Source organism: Acipenser ruthenus, chromosome 14, assembly GCF_902713425.1.
Source record: "Acipenser ruthenus chromosome 14, fAciRut3.2 maternal haplotype, whole genome shotgun sequence".
NCBI classification, from domain to species: Eukaryota; Metazoa; Chordata; class Actinopteri; order Acipenseriformes; family Acipenseridae; genus Acipenser; species Acipenser ruthenus.
In genome coordinates this window covers 4,588,761-4,612,692 of record NC_081202.1, presented here as the reverse complement: position 1 = coordinate 4,612,692, position 23,932 = coordinate 4,588,761, and the positions used below count along the sequence as shown (strand labels likewise).

General features: G+C 39.7%; 1 protein-coding gene across 1 annotated transcript in view; it reads right to left on the bottom strand.

Moving 5' to 3' along the window:
• The window catches only part of LOC117419986 (thyrotropin-releasing hormone-degrading ectoenzyme-like), a 97,068-nt gene that overhangs the window by 60,749 nt on the left and 12,387 nt on the right, over positions 1-23,932 (bottom strand). The window contains exon 4 of the mRNA XM_034033455.3: positions 473-627. Within this exon, the coding sequence (XP_033889346.3) occupies positions 473-627 (155 nt within the window). The remainder of the gene's footprint in view (positions 1-472; positions 628-23,932) is intronic.

Here is a 23,932-nt window from a genome sequence, read left to right as displayed (position 1 = left end):
GTGTTTCTTGGTTAACACACAGCTCTGTCTTTTTAAAAGGAAGTAAATGACAACACAAACAAGCGAACAACTAAATGTACAGTAGATGATTCTGTGTAGGAGTACTTCAATGGGGTATATCTCATCTGGCTTTATATGATAAAACTCTTGTTAAAACACAATCAATGCATGCCGAATATGCATTGCTGGCTGCTGTATACCAAGTCTTTGCTTTCTTTTTTAAGAGTAAGTAGCTTGAAATATTCTTTATTGTTTTTTCTCTTTTTACATTGATCCTACTATTGCATGATGTTTGCAATCTAAATGATAATCCAGGTTCAAAACCTGTATGTAACAGGTCAGTCAAAGGTGCATGCTTTTCAGCAGATCTGTTACGAACTGTGCATGGTGCTTGCATCATGGAAGTCATTTTTATTCTGTTTAAAAGTCAATAAACTATTAACAAAAAGAAAAAGAATGGAAGTGATCATACCTGGTGGCATATTTCATGTACGATAACCATAGTGACATCCATCAAATATGAAATTGATGAGACTCCTGGATCCAGTAATATCTTCTGCTCGACAAACACGCTCAGTCCCCAGTTCTCCATCGCAGCATAAGGGTGTTTAGGCACAGCTAAAAGATCTGGGAAAAAAGATCATCATAAATGTACTGCATGGTTTCCAATCATTGATTTTGGAAAGCACCCTACATTTATATAGCACAGTTGAGAAACACCATTGACCCAATGCATGTTGCAGAGGTCCAATACATGAAAGAGATTATATATTATATTAAAGCTGGCTCCCCTATTGCAAGTCAGTTTCAGTAACAATTGGTAATACAGCAGATCTATCTGACTGGATTAAGGCTGACATTAGTAAGCGCTAGGTTGACAAGACTTCTATCTCTATGCAATGTGTAAGCTCTTTGGAATTTATGCAAGGGTGAAGCACTATTTTCTTAATGAATTGTTACAATTTGTATTTTTTAAAATCATAATGTGTGCATTATGAAGAGATTCACTGGATATTTTTTGCTAGCTTTATGTCATTTCAAGCATAAAAACAAGTCTGACAGCCAAGTGGCTATAATAATAATAATAATAATAATAATAATAATAATCTTTATTTTATAAAGCACTTAAATGCACGCATCTCAAAGCGCTGTACAAACACAAAAAACACAGAGAACCATATATACATACAGTATATTAAGAGTATACATAATATAAAAAGAAATTATACAAATCAAAAACCAAATCATGATAAAAATGCCTGATCGTAAAAGTGTGTCTTTAACTGTTTTAAAAGCATCAACGGTCTTAGCATCCCTCATAGATTGAGGACGGTCGTTCCAAAGTTTGACGCATAGCAGCAAAAAGCCCTATTGCCCATGGAGCGAAGCTTAGTTTTGGGTATTGCCAATAAACCCGAAGATGAAGAACGTAGATTACGTACGGGTGTGTAACGTGTAAGCAATTCAGCAATGTAACATGGAGCTAAACTGTTCAGAGACTTATAGGTTAACAACAGTATTTTAAAATCAATCCTGCTGTCAACCGGCAACCAGTGCAAAGAAGCAAGAGCCGGTGTAATATGGGCACCCAGTTTAGTGCCAGTTAAAATGCGAGCAGCGGAGTTCTGAATATATTGAAGCCTGCTGATAGAAGCCTTGGAGACACCTGCAAACAACGCGTTGCAATAATCGAGCCAGGAAGAAACAATGGCACAAACTAGCCTTACTGCATCAGGCATAGACAACATAGGGCACAGACGAGCAATGTTACGAAGATGAAAAAAGGATACCTTGGATACGTGCCTCGAAAGTAAGGCTACACATTAGAAGTCAATGACAAAATCTTAAAACTCTTCCTTTTGTGGAAAAGGTGATAGGATCAGAGCCGTATGGTGATGTGTTTTGGAGTGCCTGAGAATGGTACTGGCCTCTGCAGTAGCCAAAGTAATAACTCTGGTAATCAACCGAAGGTTACATTTGAAAGCTTAGCTCAGGGTCAGTCATAAGGGCAAGGATCATAACCTCCACACGCAACAGCACCCTGACATTGCCTGACTGAACTTCTTAACTGTGTGACATTCCCAGCATTAATAGATTCTTATTTTAAAAGTATGGGGTATTATTATTATTATTTATTTCTTAGCAGACGCCCTTATCCAGGGCGACTTACAATCGTAAGCAAAAACATTTCAAGCGTTACAATACAAGTAGTACAATAAGAGCAAGAAATACAATAACTTTTGTTCAAGTAAAGTACAAGTTTGACAAACCACAATTCAATAATACAGCAGGTAATAGTGATAGTTACATCAGGATATGATTAAATAGTGATAGTTACATCAGGATGTGATTAAATACAAAGTACTACAGGTTAAAAACTTGGCAGATTACAGTATTCTGAAGTACAGGATTAAATGCAGTAAAATAGGGGCAAGAGCAAAATAAAGCACATTTACATGAAGGGTGATAGTGTCCCAGGATACAAACAGAGGAGTTCTACAGGTGCTCTTTGAAGAGGTGAGTCTTAAGGAGGCGCCGGAATGTGGTCAGGGACTGGGCAGTCCTGACATCTGTAGGAAGGTCATTCCACCACTGCGGAGCAAGGGTGGAGAAGGAGCGGGCTTTGGAGGCAGGGGAGCGTAGCGGTGGTAGAGCTAGTCTTCTAGTGCAGGCGGAGCGGAGAGGTCGAGTGGGGGTGTAGGGAGAGATGAGGGTCTGGAGGTAGCTGGGTGCAGACTGGTCAAGGCATCTGTAGGCTAGTACAAGAGTCTTGAACTGGATGCGAGCGGTGATCGGGAGCCAGTGGAGCGAGCGGAGTAGTGGAGTAGCGTGGGCGAAGCGAGGCAGAGAGAACACCAGGCGGGCAGCAGAGTTCTGGATGAGCTGGAGCGGACGGGTGGCGGACGCAGGGAGGCCAGCCAGGAGGGAGTTGCAGTAGTCTAGGCGGGAGAGTACCAGGGCCTGGACCAGGAGCTGGGTAGCATAGTTGGTATAATATAAACAATGATTAATACAATTAAAACAGCACAGCAGGGATTAATGAGCTGCATGAACATACACATTACCATGACATTTGCATCATATTTAGTTTATATTACAAATAAAATTGGTTAGAAATGGAAAGACAGTTTCAGGTTTAACTCAGAATACAGATTGCACCTGGGCATTTAAAACAAAACAGAATACAATTCAACCTGACATTTGCTGTCTTTTCCTTAAACATCTCAAAAATAAAAAAATACAGGTACACATTTGATTTATTTATTTTTTCTCAACTGTACCAGTAATATACATTAGGGCAAAAAACACCACAACAAAACCTGGTACATTAGCAGGTAAACATAATTAATCAGCAATAAAACCTTTTAAAATAAAAGCATGAATCCAGAGTTTCATAACATACCTATTCATAACATAATCAAACATCAGCAAGCCATTCTGGACTGAATGCCTGGCTGAGTCCTTGAGCTCTTACACAGTGCCACCATATCTCTGCTATCCAAAACATGAGCACGTCTGAAAAATTAAAAGACAGCAACGCCAGCCTGGAGAGATTCCGATTTGATTATTAAACATAACGCCCTGAATGGTACTCCATCACAGACCTCTTTCCATCATACTTGTGTATTGTGTTTAGTGGTGTTAATAACCAGATAAATGAATCCCCCTGAGGATACACCAGAATAAATAATGAGATTAAGCATTTACAGACACCCCTGTTTAGGGTATTAAAATAGATTCCTTTTATTTTGTCTGAAGAGACATATTATTCAAACTTATTTAAACTAAATCATGTTCAAATAATCAAGAAACTGCCCTAGGAGCTGTAACCGCAACAGAATAAATAACATCTCCCTGTCTGCTTGCCTTTGTCTTCTCGGTATTAAGCTCTGTGGTTTGTGACAAAGAATGGACAGCTCAATTTTTATATTTTCCCTGCCATGACAACCCATCTCATCACTGGACTCAGACACCCCACCACCACACCAGCCTGCAGTGCTGGAATGCAACCAGCTGAAGAGAAGTGGGACACAGGCACCGGCCTGTCGGGTCACCCTGCCACTTGAAATCTTACATCAAGCTGAAAATCTCAGATCTCACGCTGCACTTTTGAACTTCCCCGGCTTGAAGGAAATTGAGTTGATTAACTTGGACGTTTCATATCAAACGAAGACAAATTTACAAGGAAACGGTGCTGGATATTAAAACATGGGTAACAAAAGGTCAATAAAAAAATCCACTCAAATGTATACAGGTTTTTTTTGGTTTTTTTTATCAAGTTTATTTCTATTTCTATCATATTTTTATAAATTATACCCAGAAGCATTGATGGTTCAGATCACTGTATCCAAAATAATATTATGCAAAAAAAAGGACGAGGTCATGAACATTTGCAATTTATTCACATTTACTCTGCAATCTTATGTTCCATAACAGTTTGGAAAGAAACTGTGAGGCTGGGGTTACTTTTAATGATGGTATTGGGGCATCAAAGCACCAGCAAATGATTAAAAAAAAAAATTAAAAAAATTAAAAAAAAAGTTAAATGCAGGCCGAAATCAACATGCTATGTATGGATGAATATTTTTTTCTATTCATCCACAGTGTTTGTATATAAAGATGCTAAGGATAAACTGTCAAGGAATATTCCAGCAGCAAAAACTTCTCCCTTGTACGCAAGAGGGTGAACCTCAAAGATTATCTCCAGGAAAGCAGAAGTTAAAACAACAACAACAACAACAAAAACATTTATAACCGGACAGCACCAGGCACTTCTACTCAATTATTTAAATTTAGACAGTGGAATAAAATCAACACTGCAACATAAAATAGAAGGTGTCTGGTATTCTTGATTTTAAATTGGCCTGTATTGGAACCCTGTATGTGTTGAGTTAAGTTTGCACGGATCCGCTGCATCTATGGGCCGCAGGTTTAACCACATTAATATAACTGCATGTGACAGGGTGCCCCGTCCCTAGATATACGTGCTCTGTATTGTTATTATTTTTGGTGTTTTTAATTTGTTTATTTTGTTGTAAATATTCTATTGTGTTTGTTTATATGCTGGCAGACGAATGCTGCTCTGCACAGTCAACACTGTTGAAATTAACTTTGTACAACATAAATATAAAAACTCCCTTTTTACCAACACAGTTTTAAAATGAATAAAGTCTGCTTTGATTGTAGGAAATGCAGACATATTTTTCCAAGCTGGCAGGATGGTTCTGGACGTTGTAGAAAATGTAAGAAGTGTGTGTGTAGCAACAACAAACCAGATCCGAAAGGGTGCAGGAAGCCTTCTCGGGTGCATTCTTTCTCAGCAGAGGATGCTGGGAAATGGAGTTCAAAATACCCAGCCAAAAAAAAACTGCCCGATTAAATTATAAAAAAAAAATGAATCTGTGATCAACTATTTAGTTGATTAATCGGTCTGATTAATCTGTTAAATCGGAGCAGCCCTAATTATATATATATATATATATATATATTCTACTGTCGCAGATGTCCTCTGCAGTATATATTACATAACTGCAATCATAAGGTTGTGCTGACCGTGCATTATTAATACATGCTAAATAATGACAGCCTTTTTTTCTTTTTGCGGTGAACTGGCTTTGGCATTATAGTACAATGCTATAATTGAATCACACCATTGTTGGCATTAGGCAGCAATCATCTTTTATGAGCATCAGTTTTGAAAATGTTCTATCCTTGCTATTGTACAGGGTCAGTACTGACACGGTGGAACATTGCCAAAAGCCATTTTCCTGAAAGAACAGTTAATAGAGCATGTGATACAGGGGAACTCATAACACAACATATCCTGCAACTGCATGCACTCACTGACAGCAACCACGGCAACAATTTCTCTCATTTCAGTTCCGATTTTCTTTTATCAGCAATTGGAAAAAAATGGGCATCAAAGGAGAGGTTGCTGTCAAGAGGTACCCCAAGGCTTCGTACAGTGGGGGAAGGCAGCAGCAGGCAGTTTCCGAGGTTCAGGGTAGCTATATTGAGATTCTTAAGTTGAGTTTTAGATCCTACTAGAAGGAGTTCAGATTTTCTTGTGTTGAGCTGAAGAAAATTGGCAGACATCCAGGCCTTGATGTCTTGAATGCAAGCCGAGAGCCGGACCATGGCAGAGGGGCTTCCAGGGTCGAGTTTTAAGTAGAGCTGGGTGTCATCAGCATAGGAGTGAAACATGAGGCTGTGTTGGAGGATGAGATGACCCAAGGGAAGCATGCAGATGTTGAAGAGAAGAGGCCCAAGAACAGACCCTTGAGGGACACCACAAGTGACTGGGTTTGCAACACCACTGCATCCAGCACAGAAAACAGACTGCATGCGTCCAGATAGGTAATAGGACAGCCAGGAGGTTCCAGAGATCACAGCATACTTCTGAAGGCGGTCTAGAAAAATGCTATGATCTATGGTGTCAAAAGAGGCTGTTAGGGATCCAAGGGGCACATGGCATTGGTTGATTTCAACAGTAGGCCGGAGACATCAGTAATGGAGAGATGAGAGAAGGGGGAGAGAGCAGGAGGAGCAACTGGAGACGAGTCAAGGTGGTCAAGTAGTAAACTGGATTTGTGGCGGGAGACCGTAGAATAGAAAGAGGAGAAATCATGACAGGTAAGAGAGGAAGATGAACAGGAGATGGATCTATCGTTGGCTCGATGCAGGATTTGGTCAATGGTCTTAAAGAGAACATTGGGTTTACCGTGTCCTATAGTTATGATTTCAGAGTACTTCACCCGGGCAGCAGCGAGTGTACGCCTGTAGCTACCGAGATGGTCGGTCCAGATCTCTCTGTGAACCGTTAGTCCAGACGACCTCCATTTGCGCTCAAGCTTGTGGTAGGCAGACTTAAGCAATCGAAGTTCGAGGGTGTACCATGGGCAGTTTCGATCTGGTTGTAAGCGGGGCAACAGTGGCGATGATCTGAGTAAGGGTGGCGTTGTAGAGGGTCATATATATATATATATATATATATATATATATATATATATATATATATATATATATATTGCTTGTAAAGCCAAGACATTATGACAATTAGAACAGAAAATTATGTCCCTCTGACTTTTTTGCATCTAAATATGCCAAAAATTGATTATGATTGGAGTGAAACATTTGTGCTATATCTTCACTTTCTGGTACATGTAATGAAAAATTTATCCAAACGTCATCATTTTAGATACAGCAAAGGCAAGTTATAATCCACCAGGGCTACTACAGCAATAAAGACATAAATATATCAATGCAACCTATAAGAAACCCTTTACAAGAATGCAATTAAATATATATATGTGTGGGTGTGAACATTTTAAAATCTAAGAATAATATGACAGGGACACATTAAACTTCATGAAGGCTATTGTTTTTAATCTTAGGAAGCTTGTCAATAAGTTTGTTGGGAGAGATTAAAAGAAAACAAAATATTTGCTTTCGACAAATTACTACAGGAACAGGTTTGACTGTTGAAGTTTATTGATCTTATGTACTTTTTTCCCCTGTTACCAGTTCTTGCAAAATGGGCCCACGGAAGACAGTTTTAATATCCGAAGAACAAAAATACAGAAACACAGAGATTCCAATATTACATAATAATAATGTGACCTGCCCTTATCAGTCCAATGACTGCAGCCTGATATACCTCTTCAACTCATTCCCTAAGCCGTTCTGCCCTGCCTGTGCTGTGCCCGGGGCAGCCTCATCACACGCTCTGCTGTTCATCTCTCCCTCGTGTCACCCAGGCAGGGTGCACTGCCCTGTCTGACCGACCTCTAGAGTCCTAGAGTGCAAATGTCCTGATTTCACTTTTAAACAGCACGACACCACACAATCTATGGGTCCGTCAAAGTAAATGAAGTTATTATTATTATTTTTTTTTTATAGTTCATTTTGGTTATGGGTGACTGTGACAAAGAGAGAGTGAACTCTTGTTTTAGATCTCCCTTCCGACCGATGAGGACGCTGGGGAGGAGGAGCAGGCGGAGCCGCGGTGCGCAACGTCACAGACCCGGTCGGGAAGCGCGGTGGCAATCGCGCATTGGCTGACGGCGGTTGCCCTCGCTGACCAATGGGGACGAGACGGGGCGTACAAAAGGGGGCGTGGACCAGGGTTCTGTTCCTTCTGGCAAGGTACAGTGTGTGTGCGAGAGAGAGAGAGAGAGAGAGAGAGAGAGAGAGAGAGAGAGAGAGAGAGAGAGAGAGAGAGAGAGAGAGAGAGAGAGGGAAGGTGTTCTGCAGTATCATTAACGCCCGGATACTGGCCTTCCTTACCGAACACAGTGTCCTGAATAAGAGTCAGATTGGATTTCTACCAAAACACCGCACTTCTGATCATGTTTACACCCTACACACCCTAATCAATAAACACGTCCATCAAACTAATAAAAGAAAAATATTCGCTTGCTTTATAGACTTTAAAAAGGCATTTGATTCAATTTGGCATAAAGGACTATTTCTTAAACTTCTTCAAAGTGGTGTAGGGGGTAAAGTCTATGACATCATAAAATCGATGTACTCAGAAAATAAGTGTGGTGTGAAAATTGGCAACAAAAGAACAGAATTCTTCACACAAGGGCGTGGGGTGAGACAGGGCTGCAGTCTGAGCCCAACACTGTTCAACATCTATATCAATGAGCTGGCCACAGTGTTGGAGCAGTCTGCAGCCCCTGGCCTCACTCTACATGACACTGAAGTCAAGTTTCTGCTCTATGCAGATGACCTGGTCCTGCTGTCACCCACAGAGCAGGGGCTGCAGCAGAGCCTGGCACTGCTAGAGCAGTACTGTCAGACCTGGGCCCTGGCAGTAAACATGAACAAGACCAGAGTCATGATATTCCAGAAGAAAGCCAGATCTCAGGGAAATAAGTACCACTTCACTCTAGGTAACACCACCCTAGAGCACACCAGCAGCTACACATACCTGGGTCTGACCATCAGTGCGTCAGGGAGCTTTAACCTGGCAGTGAATGCACTAAAGGAGAAAGCACGCAGGGCTTTTTATGCCATAAAGAGGAGGCTCTACAATATAAATCCCCCCGTCAAAATTTGGCTCAAAATTTTTGAAAGTGTAATTCAGCCAATTGCTCTCTATGGCAGTGAAGTGTGGGGTCCAATCACCAACCAGGACTACACAAAATGGGACAAACACCCCACAGAAACCCTGCATGCAGAGTTCTGTAAAAACATCATGAGATTACAAAGAAAAACACCAAACAATGCATGCAGGGCTGAATTAGGCCTTTATCCATTGATTATTAACATCCAAAAAAGAGCATTAAAATACTGGATTCATCTAAAAACTAGTGACCCAAACTCACTCCATCATAAAGCCCTGCAATACCAAGAGCTCAGCCCAGAAAAGAGTCCCCTCAGCCAGCTGGTCCTGAAGCTCACTGAGCTGAGCAACACTGACATCAGTCAGCTTCAGGACAGCACTGCAAAAACAATTCCAATTAGTGTCAACCAAATTATAAAACACCTGAAACACTCCTATCTGGACCATTGGGATACAAACACTAAAACACAAAACAAACTAGAGTGCTATCGGACCCTAAATAGAAATTACACCCTGGCAGAATACCTGGTAACTGTCAGAAACACAAAGCAGAGGCAGATCCTGACCAAATACCGGCTCAGTGACCACAACCTGGCCATTGAAAAAGGCCGACAGAGGCAAACCTGGCTGGCCAGGGAGAACAGGCACTGTGGTCACTGTGAGACAGGAGAGGTCGAGACAGAGATTCACTTCCTGACACACTGTGAAAAATATAAAAACATAAGGGACATTTTCTTCCCCAAATTCTGTGATTTAGTCCCAGAATTCCCAAAAATGTGTGATACCCAGAAGCTCTCAATCCTGCTGGGGGAAGACAAACACACAGCCAGACTGGCCGGTCAATACGTGGAGACCTGTCATAGCCTGAGGGACAGACCGTGAACACGTCACACTAGAGAGGGAAAAGAGAGAGGGAGGGAGGGAGGGATTCTGTTTAATATAGAAAGAGGGAGGGAGAGAGGGAGGGGGTATTGTTTAATTGAGGGAGGGGGGATTCTGTTTAATAGAGGGAGGGAGGGGGATTCTGTTTAATATAGAGGGGGGAAGGGGGTACTGTTTGATATAGAGGGGAAGGGAGGGATTCTGTTTACTGTATTAATATAGAGGGAGGAGGGATACTGTTAGTATTAAGAAAAATTCTTTGTCTGTATATTTGAGTTGGTTATGCCATGTATGTGCTTTGGCAACACAATTATTTTTATTGTCATGCCAATAAAGCCAATTTGAATTTGAGAGAGAGAGAGAGAGAGAGAGAGAGAGAGAGAGAGAGAGAGAGAGAGAGAGAGAGAGCATTTTACTTCAGGGTATACGAGCAGGGGAATAAATAAACGGAATCAGGAGAGTTATTATTGTGTGTTTGGATATACCTGCTAACCCCTTCACCCTTTGTCTGTCCATAGAGCACTGACGGGACGCTCCGGGAATACTTTGGAGGAGCGCGGACCCGGAAGTGCCGGACTGTTTACAGTAGTTCATCTCGCTGGGAGTGAGGAAGGACGGACTGTGTTTTGTTTGATTGTGCTTGCGTTTTGGTTTCGTTTTCATTTGGGACTGCAACCCCTTTCTTTCCCTTTGTTTGTCGGGTTACACATTGTTGTGTATCCCGGCGCTATTATTATTATTATTATTATTATTATTATTATTATTATTATTATTATTATTATTATTGTTTGACCGGGTTACACATTGCTGTGTATCCCGGCGTTATTATTGTTGGATTTTTGTGTTGTGGATTAAAAACCCTGAGTTTTTACCAACAAACCTGGACTGGTCTAGCGATCTTTTATACCACACCCTTAGCCAACCTGTCACAGTGACACAGTGAATCTTTTCATGCACTGAAGCTTGAATAATGATACACAGTAACTTCATAAAGTGGATGCCATTATGCACTCACAGGTTCAATTTTACTGGATTTTTGTTTTTTTGTGGTACCCCTATAACTCAATTCACTTTATTTTGTTTGCTGGATTTTTACTCCAGGAATCACCCCCCCAAACCCCCACCCACCTCTTTACATACTGCAGGGCTCCACAATGACTGCAACGTGTTTGGTTTCCTTTATACACGGAATGTCGAATGGGATTTATGTTTTTCCAAAAGGTGGTATGCTATGTGATGAAAAATTGACAGGAAACACCTACAACTATAGCCAAACGTTCTGTATCACCTACAATTTTAGGATTGAGACATAATAAAAAAAAGAATATCATTTAGATCTTTTATTTAACATCATGTAATAAAGGAAACTACAAAATGATATTGCAAAACTCTACCAGAAGCCATAATAGTAGTACAGTATTTCATGTTTGATTTAGAAATATAAAAATTGTTTAATTTGTCAGTTTTTCATTAAGTATATGGAAAACTACAAAGCTGTATGCAATTCAATATGCTAATGTAACACTATTCAGCAGGTTTCATTTGACTTTATGAAGCAAGATTACTTAATTCTATACTGTACCGAATTACCTGTACATACCTCCTCTGTGATTTGAAATACAATGAATGTATAGCAGCACATTATAATCGCTGCCAAAAACTTACTGTAAAACGCAAATAGCGTGAAAACAGGCAACTTAAAAAAATGATTACACTGGGATTACTGACTGGAAAGCAAGACCCAGAGTGCTCAAAGCTTCAGGTTTAGCTGACCTGATCCCTTAATGGAATTGCAGGGTTGAGTTCCCAATCTGCTGGTTAACTCAGCGGCTCATGGATCAGGTTCCAGAGCATTGCCCACAATGCTGAGCACTGTGGCCTAAGATGGGACACTGATTACACGGTTCACTGTTTAGACAGTAAAGACAAATGGTTTTGGTGCTCCATCATTCATCATCAATGTAATTAACAAAGCCCCTGTGAAGGGGTGCGTGATGGCAAGGAGACTCAGAGACCAGAAACGTTGTAGTTAAGAGCTTACGCGTATTTATTTACATTACATTTTCACACAAAACAAAATCACAATATTCATTGCCTTCACCACCACACTATCTGTCCTAATGCCTGTGATCACCCTATTTATACACCTGTGGCTGCCACATCCCCACGTGTTTTTTGCAGGGAGGAATTTAACCCCCCAACCCCCCCCCCCCCCCCCCCCACACACACACACACACACACACACACCTATGCAGCACCAAGGCCACACCCCCTACGAAGACATTTTTTTCCTTTATTTTGAATATCTTTCTAGCGGCCTGTTGATGATGTGCCTGATCAAAGCATAACTACAATAGAACCTAAAACTCAATTCAAAGTAAGAAACAGCACTCCTGGCTATTGTAAAAAAACACACAGATCCACCTCTGGCAGTTCGCCCAGTTCTCCTAGCTTATTTATGTTTTCTTATTAGTATTCATCATCATGTTAAAGATGCAGCCATTTTTTTAACACTGTACACATACATACATACATACATACATACATACATACATACATGAAATAATTGAAAACAATATTGTAAGTTTTACAGTTACAGACTCAACTATGCTGACCAATTATATTCTAAAAAAAATATCTATACATATTTGGTTTATTTGGTCTGAAAAAACCCCACATAAAAGCAATTAAATTTTTGCACCCAGTATATCCAGAACAACGCATTCTAAAATGGTGACGGATCTAAATACCACCATATTTTAAATAACTAAACAGGACCCTCCCTGATGTTTCACACAGTTTTACACTCCAAATGTAACTAGAAACACCCATCCACCATTAGAATCGATCAGTGCACAAATTTGAATTATATAAGTGGCAGTATTGAGATCCACCACTGTCTAGATCAATTGAATTGACCCACTAGCCTGTCAAGGGATAAAGGGTCTGCAAACAAACCTCTTCTTTTTTAATGAAGTCTCCATAGACAAACACTAGACGCGAGAGTTACTGATCATCGCTACTTTTATCAACGGGGTATTGTTTCCCTTCTGCAGAACAGTTACCTTCTTTGTGAAGCAGAACAAATAAATCAGCCATGCACCTTTCAAGCTGCATGAAGAAAGCTGTGATCTGCAAAGTAGAAATAGGTCAGCAATTGACAATGCAATTGTCTTATCTGCTGTTTTGATCAAGGCAACACATGGACCACCTGAGAGTAATTCTTCTGTGATCTTTAAACTCTGCAGGACATGGGTTGGCCTCACAGACTCAAAGGAAAATGAACAGAGCAAGAGAGAAATTGAACATGCACTCTATTATTTGATGTGTTGCACGCTTGGGAGTTGAAATAAATTAATTTTGGTCTAACCGTACTTACAAAATAACTACTGTACTAAAAGAATGTGTCGACTGATTCATAACCACATGACCATCTGTGGACTGTGTATGATCTGAATCCTGGAAGAACAACAAGATTGCATTGATGCTGCTGACAGATTCAGTCAACCTCGGATCCATACTGTACATCCATTCAGCTTTAGCCCAAAATGAGAATGCCCCAAACCTTTTCTCCTGAATAATGTACAGTTTAACTACGTGCACACCTGGGATTCCTTCAGATATCAGATATATCACTGGTAGGAAAGAAATGTCTCTTCTGTAACTTCTGCAAGGTTCAATAGATCAGAATCCTGGTCTTTGTTGTGGGATCGATTCTCGTAAGCTATTTGATTGGTTCTCTCTGCTTCCGAGGCATAAAGGTCTGAAGCAACTGTGATAAACTTCAAGTCATCATTAACCTTTTAGTCTCTTGGTTAAATGTCTTTTTAATATACAGGATTGCATGTAGGGTTAGGGGTCTTAAAATGAAGGTTTTAGTTGAAAGTACATGGAAAAAAATAAAGAGGTACACATATTCGGTTATTGGTTCTTAGGGGTAGACTGTGCTGAGTGTTAATAGAACATGCAACAATTGTGGAGCAAACAGTTGTTGTCTCAGTCTCCATCATCTCACCTTACAATAGGTATAATAAGAGAACAAAAGACAGCACCTTTGCCTTGATCCTCAGCCTACGGCAGCCCACAAAACAGATGGAACAAACTGCAAAGCGCCCAGCAGATATTTGCTTGAGAATGTATTTTGGAAGCTGTCATTTAGATAAATCTTATACAGTTACCCCTGTGGTTAATCTAAGGTATGGCTGTTGTGGATACCAGCATTCTGCGATCCTTTCATGTGTATCCTTCCTAGCACAAAAGAGCCCAACAGCAGTGCGTTAGGAGCAGCAATCATTTAGCTGCAGGGGATAATTAAAATCAGGATGCCACCTTTATGTCAAGTTCTAAATGTCAAAAGCTTTTTTATATTTGAACTGAGGAACCCAACTCATGGGGTTTGTGTATAGGTTAAATATGAGCAGATAATGCTATGCATTTGAAAAATACTAATGCTGCGGAAAACAACAATATTTACAAATTTAGCTGGCTCTTTGAGCATATATATATATATACAAGCGTATAGAAAAGGTAGTGTGTAAAACCTTTTGTGTGTCTAACAGTGGTTTGTGTGTGTTTAAAAAAATGCTTAGCCATCCAATGTTTAGTAAGGGAATCTTCCAAATGTTTAGTTAGCACTCCAACAAGTAGTTAGGTTTTTGTTTTGGTTTGTTTATTAAAGATTAGCGCGTAAGTGCTTTAAAACCTCCAGTTTGTGTGTTCTGGGTCTGTTTGAAAGGGGCAACAAACCAGAGCAATTTGCAGCTCGGTTACTATATATACAGTACTGTGCAAAAGTTTTAGGCAGGTGTGAAAAAATGCTGTAAAGTAAGAATGCTTTCAAAAATAGACATGTTAATAGATTATATTTATCAATTAACTAAATGCAAAGTGAGTGAACAGAAGAAAAATCTAAATCAAATCCATATTTGGTGTGACCACCCTTTGCCTTCAAAACAAAACTTTTGCACAGTACTATATATATATATATATATATATGGTGTGAATTATACTTTTGTGTTCCAGCTATTTCAAAATGTAAAAGATCTATAAGAATATTCATTCAGACATGAAAAACTCCCAGCACTAAATACTACATCTTGACTTCAAGCTTGCTTAGTTGGAGCATTGGTGTTATTATGTAAGGCTCTTCGTAGGGATCTCTGTAACCGGTTTGATGTTCACAATCTCCAATGATGCAAACCGGACTGAAGTTCCATGCAGAGACAGGGCTTTACCTTACAAAACTCACAAACACAGACAAAAGTAATATATTAGAGACTGCTGTGGCTGCGAGACGGACTTTAACTGTTGAGATGTTGAGGTCAGAGTTCACTGGGAATCACAGTAATCCCTGCTGATAGGGCTGAGGACTGGATTCAGGCTGCATCATCCTATGCACAATTTCACAAATGTTTACACGTATCACTGATAAAGTAAATAAAGTTTTCTTTTCTTTTTTTTCCTGTGGCAGAGCAATTGTGTTAATGACTGCTTTCAAGGGGCCCGAATAGTTTTTTCATGATCAACAGCCATGCCCACGGTTTCATTTTTCTGTGTTTTTTAACTTGAATAGCAGACAGAAGTAAAGGTTTAAAACTTGTTTTGAATATAGAGTAGCCATAATGAGATGAGGAAGATGGTGGAAAAACAAATTTTTTTCAAAAAATGGCATTACTATTTCCACCATAACATCCTTAAATTCACACAGTGAGTCATAAATCATGCTGTAAAAATAATTGACTGTACAAGCACTTTAACAAAATGGGTTCATTTGGTTTCCCTTATTAAGAAGTTAATTGTCATCTATGTGCCTCATGTTAAGTAAGCTGAAGTGCGAGGCAGAAGCCAGTACTAGTTCCGCAGCTCTTCAGGAGACAAGACACACACACCAAGGATGAAAAGATAAGGGTGCACTGTGATATCTCTGATCTCCTGCTTCACATCTGCTGTGTTCAAGTAAAACTCCTTTACTGTTCACTGTGTTGATGTGGAGGTGCCCTACCTTACCCCACAGAATTGAAAAGCCAAATTAAGCTAACAACCAGGTTGCTGTCAACACCGTTTCCAGAAGTAGAGTACAGTACAAATCATGCAGTTTCTTAGCCTATTTCTACATGTCCCGTCCTGCCATCATCGCTTAATTGGAATATAACTGCTTTTTTCGACACTGGTACATAGATATAAAGCTGCTGCCACATTTAAGACTGATGACCTCCGCTTTTTAGTCAAGAAATCTCACACTCACCTATCTGTGACGGGGTACGCCCACCCCTGTATTATTATGATTTAAATTGATTGTTTTGTGGTTATTTAAAGGAATGGTTTATTGTTGTTTTGCAGAGTCCTGCATTGGGTCAGGTACCCGCGGGGCCCGCAGATAACCCACAAAAGCGGGTCGGGTTCGGGTTGGAATGTGAACTTTTTCGCGGTTTGCGGTTCGGGTCAAAAGAAATAATTTTCAGGACTGAATATGAATCACCTAAAACGTTTTCTGTCCTTTCAGCATACTCGTCTGCAACTCTTTCCCAAATAAAGTATTAGAAGGTAAATTTACCGGTATTTCCAGCACTAAAGCAGGAGGCGATTAGGGAGGAGTCAGCTGACTAAGCACTGTTGTTCTCGCTTGTTTGATGCGTTGCAAGATCTTTTTATCACGTCTGCTTGGTGATATTAAAAATGCCTGTGGACGAGTGTCACAAAGATGGCCGGAGTGGGTGGCGTCAGACCAGAAGCAGGAAATAAACAGACAGAGATGTGTGGTTTGGTGAAGCTGAGCGAATGCTTTCGCTCAGCATTTAATAAACAGAACAGAAAATAAAAGGTTTGAACAGACACAGGACACGGCACTATACGCCAAAATAAAAAGACAAACAAAACGAACTAAACAGTGCACAGACAGACGAACAAAACACGGTGAGCAGATTTAACTATTATTACTCTTATTCTTTTTACCTCCGTCTCCAATTACGTTCTCCACTCACCGAACACCCAACCCCGACTGAATGAAACGTGTCTCTATATATACTGTTGTGCTGGGATTCAATTACTAATTAATTATTCACTTGAATCCCAGCACGTGAATTAATTCTGTGCAACCCCGTGCTCACATATTACATTTAACCAGCACGTGAAGTGATTTGTGCCCTCCTCGTGCCTAAATACAAATCTAGCTTTTTAAATCACACGTGAAACACAGGCCCGTTTATATCCCGTGTACCAATCTATACACCAACATTAACACACGCAACATACAACACTTAACACACATATGCACACAGGGGCGGGCACATTGCCACAACGAGGTTTATATCCTGTAGTGGATAATAGTTAGAGAGGTAAATCACAAGTGTGGAATTCTTTTGGAATCATAGCGAATGAAAATAATGAACATGTGACTGGATTCGTTGCTTGTAAAACTTGTCATTATGTTTTTGTAAATGACGAAAGGAATAGACAGGTATTTTATAGTAAAGTAAGTAGAGATAGTTAATGTTACAATGTTAAAATATATTCAGACCACTAGAAAAAGCTACCACGCTGTATAGCCTAGTGTATAAACCGATTCCATGGAGAATGGTAGAGATATCTGTGTGTGAATGAGAGCGTGAGAGTTCGTTGACGCAGGCAGTAGGTAAAGGACAACACTTGCGGGTTCGGGTCGGGTTACAGGTCATATTAAAGTGGGTCTGGTCGGGTTGGATCGCGGGTAAGAAGACAGTGCGGGATGTAAAAATCGAACCAGCACAGGACTCTAGTATGCGTGACGTAGCCATCTCCAAATTAATTCATTACCAATTTGGAAATGGTCATGTATATAAAAGCACTCAGAGGACAGAGAGGGGGTAGCAGAGAAGGAGATGGAGCTGAGAGAAAGAAAACTAAAAGCTAAAAATAACAATTGCTACTCGTGCTGGAAGGACCAGCACGATACTTGTTAAAATAGTTTCTGTGTTTGTTTTGGCCAACGTGCCTTTTTGTTTGGTGACAATGTTTGGTTTTAGTTTGTTCAAATCTTTTGTTTTGTTTAAATAAAGTCGTTGCGAGAGTGTGCTTGTATTTCCTGGTATGGTGACATCACCCACCCAGCCATCCTGGCACACTATCTTAAAATTATTTTGCTTGAGCTTACAAGTGCAAATTAGTTACTACCACCTTCTCTGTAATTTCTTCTTAAGTTTTTGCTAAAAAAAAATAATTGACATGATACTGTTATTCTTTAATCCATTCCTGCTTTGTGGATGGATGAACTGGCTACAGGTTCGACAAAAAACTTAAATAAAATAATCTGGCTTTCCTCTCTGCCAGTATGGCTTTCCTGTCTGGAGGCTGAGAGACCAGCCTCAATTCTTTGCAGCTTATCACTTACTCCTTTCAGAAAGCATGAACAAATTTAAAAAGGAAAAGCTATACAAATGGAAAATACTAACGATAGAAAGTTCAGCTGCAACAGCCTACACAACACTGCACTACCATCCAATAAATAAAGTATTAATGCACCAGCAGTTGTTAAGGGACTGGTGATCAATGACCCTGACAGATTCTTAGTGACCTTGCCCTGGCCTCTGACTCGGTCAGGTCCAAAAAAGCACAGTGTGCTGACCAGATTTGTTTACACCCTGTATCCTTTAACCTTTGCCTTGCTGGCACTCCCAGATTTCAGCTTGATAAGACTGCTGCTGCTGTTTTAAACAGGTGTTAGTAGATGGTTAAGTCTCCCTCCCTTCAAAGAGCATAACACTATGAGGATTTTATTTAACTGGATTCCTTATACACATACTTTACAAACAGAAATGAAATGGCAGCCTATTTAGTCTATTTCAACCCTCAGTACAAGTCCAAATGATAAAAAAAGACCTGAACCATGTGATGAGTCGACTGTCCAGTACACAAAGTCTAATGCACCTTGTCACATGACTGTAAAGAAATAAGCCTACTGATTTGACTGGTCAGCATGAAGTAGGAAGTGACTGGTCATTATGGCTGCAGAGGATTTTGACATCTGAAAAGCCAAAGACGTCAGTCAACGGCAGATTAAGAAATAATGATTTATACTTCCTTCAGCTTACATTGCATTCAATTTTGGTGCCACTTCAGTGTTGTTCTGCCTGCATTCTTCAATGAGCTTGAAAGATGGCTTTTGTTTCCGCACTGGTGCTAATAAATGAACATTGCAAAGCCCCCGTAGCTCTAATAAATTTCATCTGAGAACTGGAATCCTACGAACCTAACCCTTGGCAAGATTCCAGTAGATCTATGTCACAGATGAGGCAATGGCCTTAGGCCACGCTGATCACACACACCACACAGTATCAGGGTAAAAGGGTTCTGTAGGGGGTTCAGATTCTAGTGGAGGCTGTTCACCAACAGCAATGCCAATTCCCTTTCTGTATCACCCAACATTCACAGTAGGGCATACTTTTCCATCCCGTTCCAGAGCAGCGCCCAGTGTTACAGAGGGCAATCGTATGTTTACACTGACACTAAGATTTCGGTCTCAATAACACCAAAGCCCTGGTGGCTGATGGTAGTTTTGCTTATTCGTAGGCTGTTCAGCAGTGATTTGTAGGAAGTTATGTAGGAAATTAATGCAGACGAGAGACAGAATCAGCTAGGAAATCTGCTACAGTATATCCAGACCTTCAGTGTCAAAGGTCCAAGGTTAGTTCTTTCTGAAGTAATTTCCCCAAAAGTCTTGCTAATTGATATAAAATAATAGTTTGCAGCCCCTCAAGCTAAGATAGTTTCTAAAACTAAAGAGAGCTTTGGCTGGTAGAAGGAATTGAAGAGATTGATTTGCTTGTCTCTGTGGAAACCAATACAAAGTGTGCACATGTTCCACATAAAGCAAGGGCTGCATTAATTCAGAGACAGAAATGACAGGGTACATTTGTGACACAGTAAGCATCTGTTAGCTGATCCGGTCTTCACTTGAAATTGGTTTTCAGTCCAACTACAAGGAGCCCCTATTCATTACTGTGTAAGCTGCTGTGTCAGAGCAAACTCCTGCCAGGAAATGTTGAACAGAGGACGTGTTTATGTATGACTATTACAAAAGGCAATTTTCACTTATTTGCACATGAAACAGGTAGTAAGTGGCTTGTCATGCAACAAACTTCTGTTATGGATAACGCTTACCATTCTTAACTTTAAATGCCCAATCATAAGACATACTGAAGTCCTAAAAAGAATTGTTTTATTTTGTGTCAATGTCTTCTGCATTATAATTTCTGTCAGTTTTTGCCCAGCCTCTGCTAATTACATCAAGGGTTATAGATGGATAATGCTGAACATTGCAGGAAAGATGAGGTAATGAGATAAACATCTTTGACCTCATTAGTCTTGCAGCCCTATTACAATACTTTAGTGTATGCAAAATGATCTTACCCTTTTGTACGGTGTTGGAGTTTGCGTAGCAACTACAGGAATATAGAATGGTAATGTACACCTCTTCATGGTAACCCCCCCCCCCAAATGAAATAATACGTTTGGACAGTTGTATTGGATTTACTGCTGTATCATGTATAAAGGGTTTCGCAGCATCGCAAACAATAACAAACTTATGCACAAACGTGAGAATCCATTGCACGGCCGTGAGATTCAAAATTTGTTTAAAACTGTCAGTTTCACAGTGAAACCTTGAGACTGACATTCTATTTTCTGGGAAGCTGTAATATTGATATTGTTGCTGTGCTGAGTTCATTGTAATTGTCTGGCACAGTTCATAACACTGAGAGGTGTGCTAATGGTACCAGTATTTCAATTCCTGTTCTGTAAAGTGATGAAGAAGGGGAAAAAAATGCTAAGCAGTTAAGTTTGTTGTCACAGTCCTTTCTGTAATGCTTTAATTCATAATAAACAAGATTTTTTTTTTTTAATCGATTTTACCTACCTCTGTTTTTTCCACTTAATTAAAAAACAAATGTTACTCCGACCTCCCTTCACGCTGCCAAGCCAATCGCCTACCAAGCAGCTGAAGCTGGGAGGCAAGGACTTGGCCTGGGAGGTCTCCACCTGGAAGGGTCAGGCACCTCTCCTCCCTAACACCGCAGGAGCGCACAGATCAATACACATTCCCGTGGGTCCTCAGCTAAGACCCAACGAGAGCAAGATTGCAACCCCAGTCACAGGACGTGCCCAGCTTTCCCAGTGGCAGAGCTTTTACTGTGTGAGTCACGGGGGATTCTCATGTAATAAAACATCACATGCGTTTCCTTATTTTCTGAGAAGCATATCGACTTGGCACCATGGCTTTGCTTTCCAAAACCTTCTCCAAACCATTTAAAATGAAATATGTATGTAGAAGAAAAGGGGCCTTGCCAATGTTAGTATTCCTACAGCTGTTACTGAACTTGATCCAATTTTTTTCCAGTAGTCTTACATGTGATGAATTGGGGTCCAGCTTTAGGCTGACAAAGTAGACCACCAGGATTGGTTTAAAAGCCAGAAGAAAAATGGGAGTGTTTTAAACTAAAATATTAGTTAAGTAACAGAGTTGAACAAGGTTTCAAAAGGTACCACAAGCATTATGTTAAAATAAATCAAATGCCTGAGCAAAACATGAACCTTTGTGTCAGGCAAGTCTTTGTTAAATTGATTCTGATCCCTGTGGGTTTTTTCTTTTTTTTTTCTCAAATCCAAAAACAAAATATTGCGGCAGAAAATCCAAAAATCATGCTGTATATAATTCTTCACTTTGAAGGCTGTTGGTATTTCCAATAAAGAATCAGCTTGAAATACAGCGTAAGCTGCTGTGTTTAACTCCCTGCCAAAAGGATTCAGTTCCTCTTGAACAAGAAATGAGCAGGTTGTTTGGCAGGTTGTTTGTATGCCAGTGTGTTGGACAAGAAGAATATGCAGTACAGCAAACCAGTGCTGCTTTCCAGTACTACTAACTACTTGTGAAAAAGTCCATCTGAAGACCAGAACTCAGTATATTTGTAAACATCATAAAAGACGGTAAGGGAAAGGTAAATAGAAAACAATACAATGGCATTTTCCTAATTACCCTTTAAAAATACCATGTGAAGCAGATATTGTCTATTTAACTTTATTTCTTATTGTTTTTTTTTTCTTTGGCAGTCATGTTAAATGGTATGGGTGGTATGGCAATCCCACTGGACCACAGATTTAAGTATTACAGTAAGTTATGGAGAAGAACTTTTAGGGAAACAAAATACTTATTCTCTAGAATAACTATAACAGTAAAATTGAATTTACTGTGTGGATTTTAAATGTTTCAGCTTGAAAGCTACATATTAGTTTACACTTGCAGTCTTCAAAGCCAACACAAATTAAATCATGCAGTTAAACGCCTTCCAGCAGTTGTAGATTGCAGAATGGACCCTTTTTCCACCACAGCTTCTGTTTTGTAATAGCAGGGTTATTGGCCTGTATTCACCTAGCTTTACTGAGTCAATAAACACTGCTTTTTTTCAATGTGAAAACGGAAGGTGAAAACAAACGAGAAGGGAAAAAAGGAGAGTATCAATGTGATAAAGCTCATTTAATGTGGTCTACTGGACTCTAAAAGAGAAGACTATGCATCACCTCTACAAAGCTTACTGAATACAGTCATTGTTTTAAATAAAGCTGTTGGTTCTAAGTAAGGCAGGCTGTAAAAACATCCAAATTGCCAATTAACTTCCTGTTATATTAACTGCAATATACTTTGGACCTGAGTCGAAAGAGCAATGTGCCTTTTGTACTTGTTCATACAAATTAAATAGACAATTGGCTTTTTTTTGTAGCTCTAATCGCATTTAATTCAGTTTTACATGGAATAATGTTTATAGGCAATTGATGTAAGCCAGACCAGTGGTTTGCAGATTTACTTTATGATCTTTATTGTCTATTGTGTTACAATACAAATTCATTTGTAATGTACCACGGCATCCCAGAGAGCTGTACAAAATTAAAAACAGAACAAGAGAGCTCATATGTACAATATACTCCAGCTACAACCAATTATATAAAAGCACACTCAAAAAAGCATGTTTTCAATGTATACTTTAAAAGAATCCAACGTTTCAACCTGCCCCATGTCAACCCGAATAGAGTCCCACAAACGAGGAGCACACAGCTGATTTAAGATTTTTTTTGGAATAACTAAAAATTAGCATTTTCTGATCTCAAAGAACGAATAGTTAGTAGTTCTTGGAGATAGGATGGCCCTTCTTACTGGCTTGTTGATCTTAAAAAGAAAATCCTACATTTCTTCTGGTAGACATTATAGTTAATAATAATAATAATAATAATAATAATAATAATAATAATAATAATAATAATAATAATAATAATAATAATATTATGATTGTGTTGCACATAATGCTTCCTATAGGTACTAAACACAAACTTCTTCACAGACTTCACCTCAGAACAGTTGTACAAACCAACCAGCAAAAACAGCAAAGCAAATTAACTTATTTTTTGTGAAAGTAGTCTCTTGTTTGTTTCGGCCTCCATATCACAATGACAAGTTATCTGTGCCACTGATTGCCAGCTGATCATTGTTACTATTTTGGAATTAATCAATGGACTGATTCAGTCTGTTCCCAACAGTGCTGACTGATTTTGATAGTTCTGTTTCTCACAGCAGGGTTCCATGACCAGCTTGAAAGTGCAGAGTTACTGTGCAATTTTTATTAATATATCCACACGACCTGCGATCGGCAGACATTGCAAACATGTTGACTGTCACTGACTTCCTTCCCAAACACGTTTCAAACATGTGATGTGTGAATATGGCAGTAGTGTGATAAACAGAAGTAAGCGCTTAAACATTTAAAAAAAAAATACAAACAGCTAAATTAACAACAGTCGCCTTTAACAACTCACTGGCCAAGCAAGCATGCCTGATCTTGAAGTCTTAAAAGCAACACTAATGATTCAACCTCTGACACGACCTTTATGGCTGCCTTGAATGCAGCTTTTGTCAAAGCATTGTCAGTCTCATAAGCACACAGGAGTGTGTGAGGGAATAGA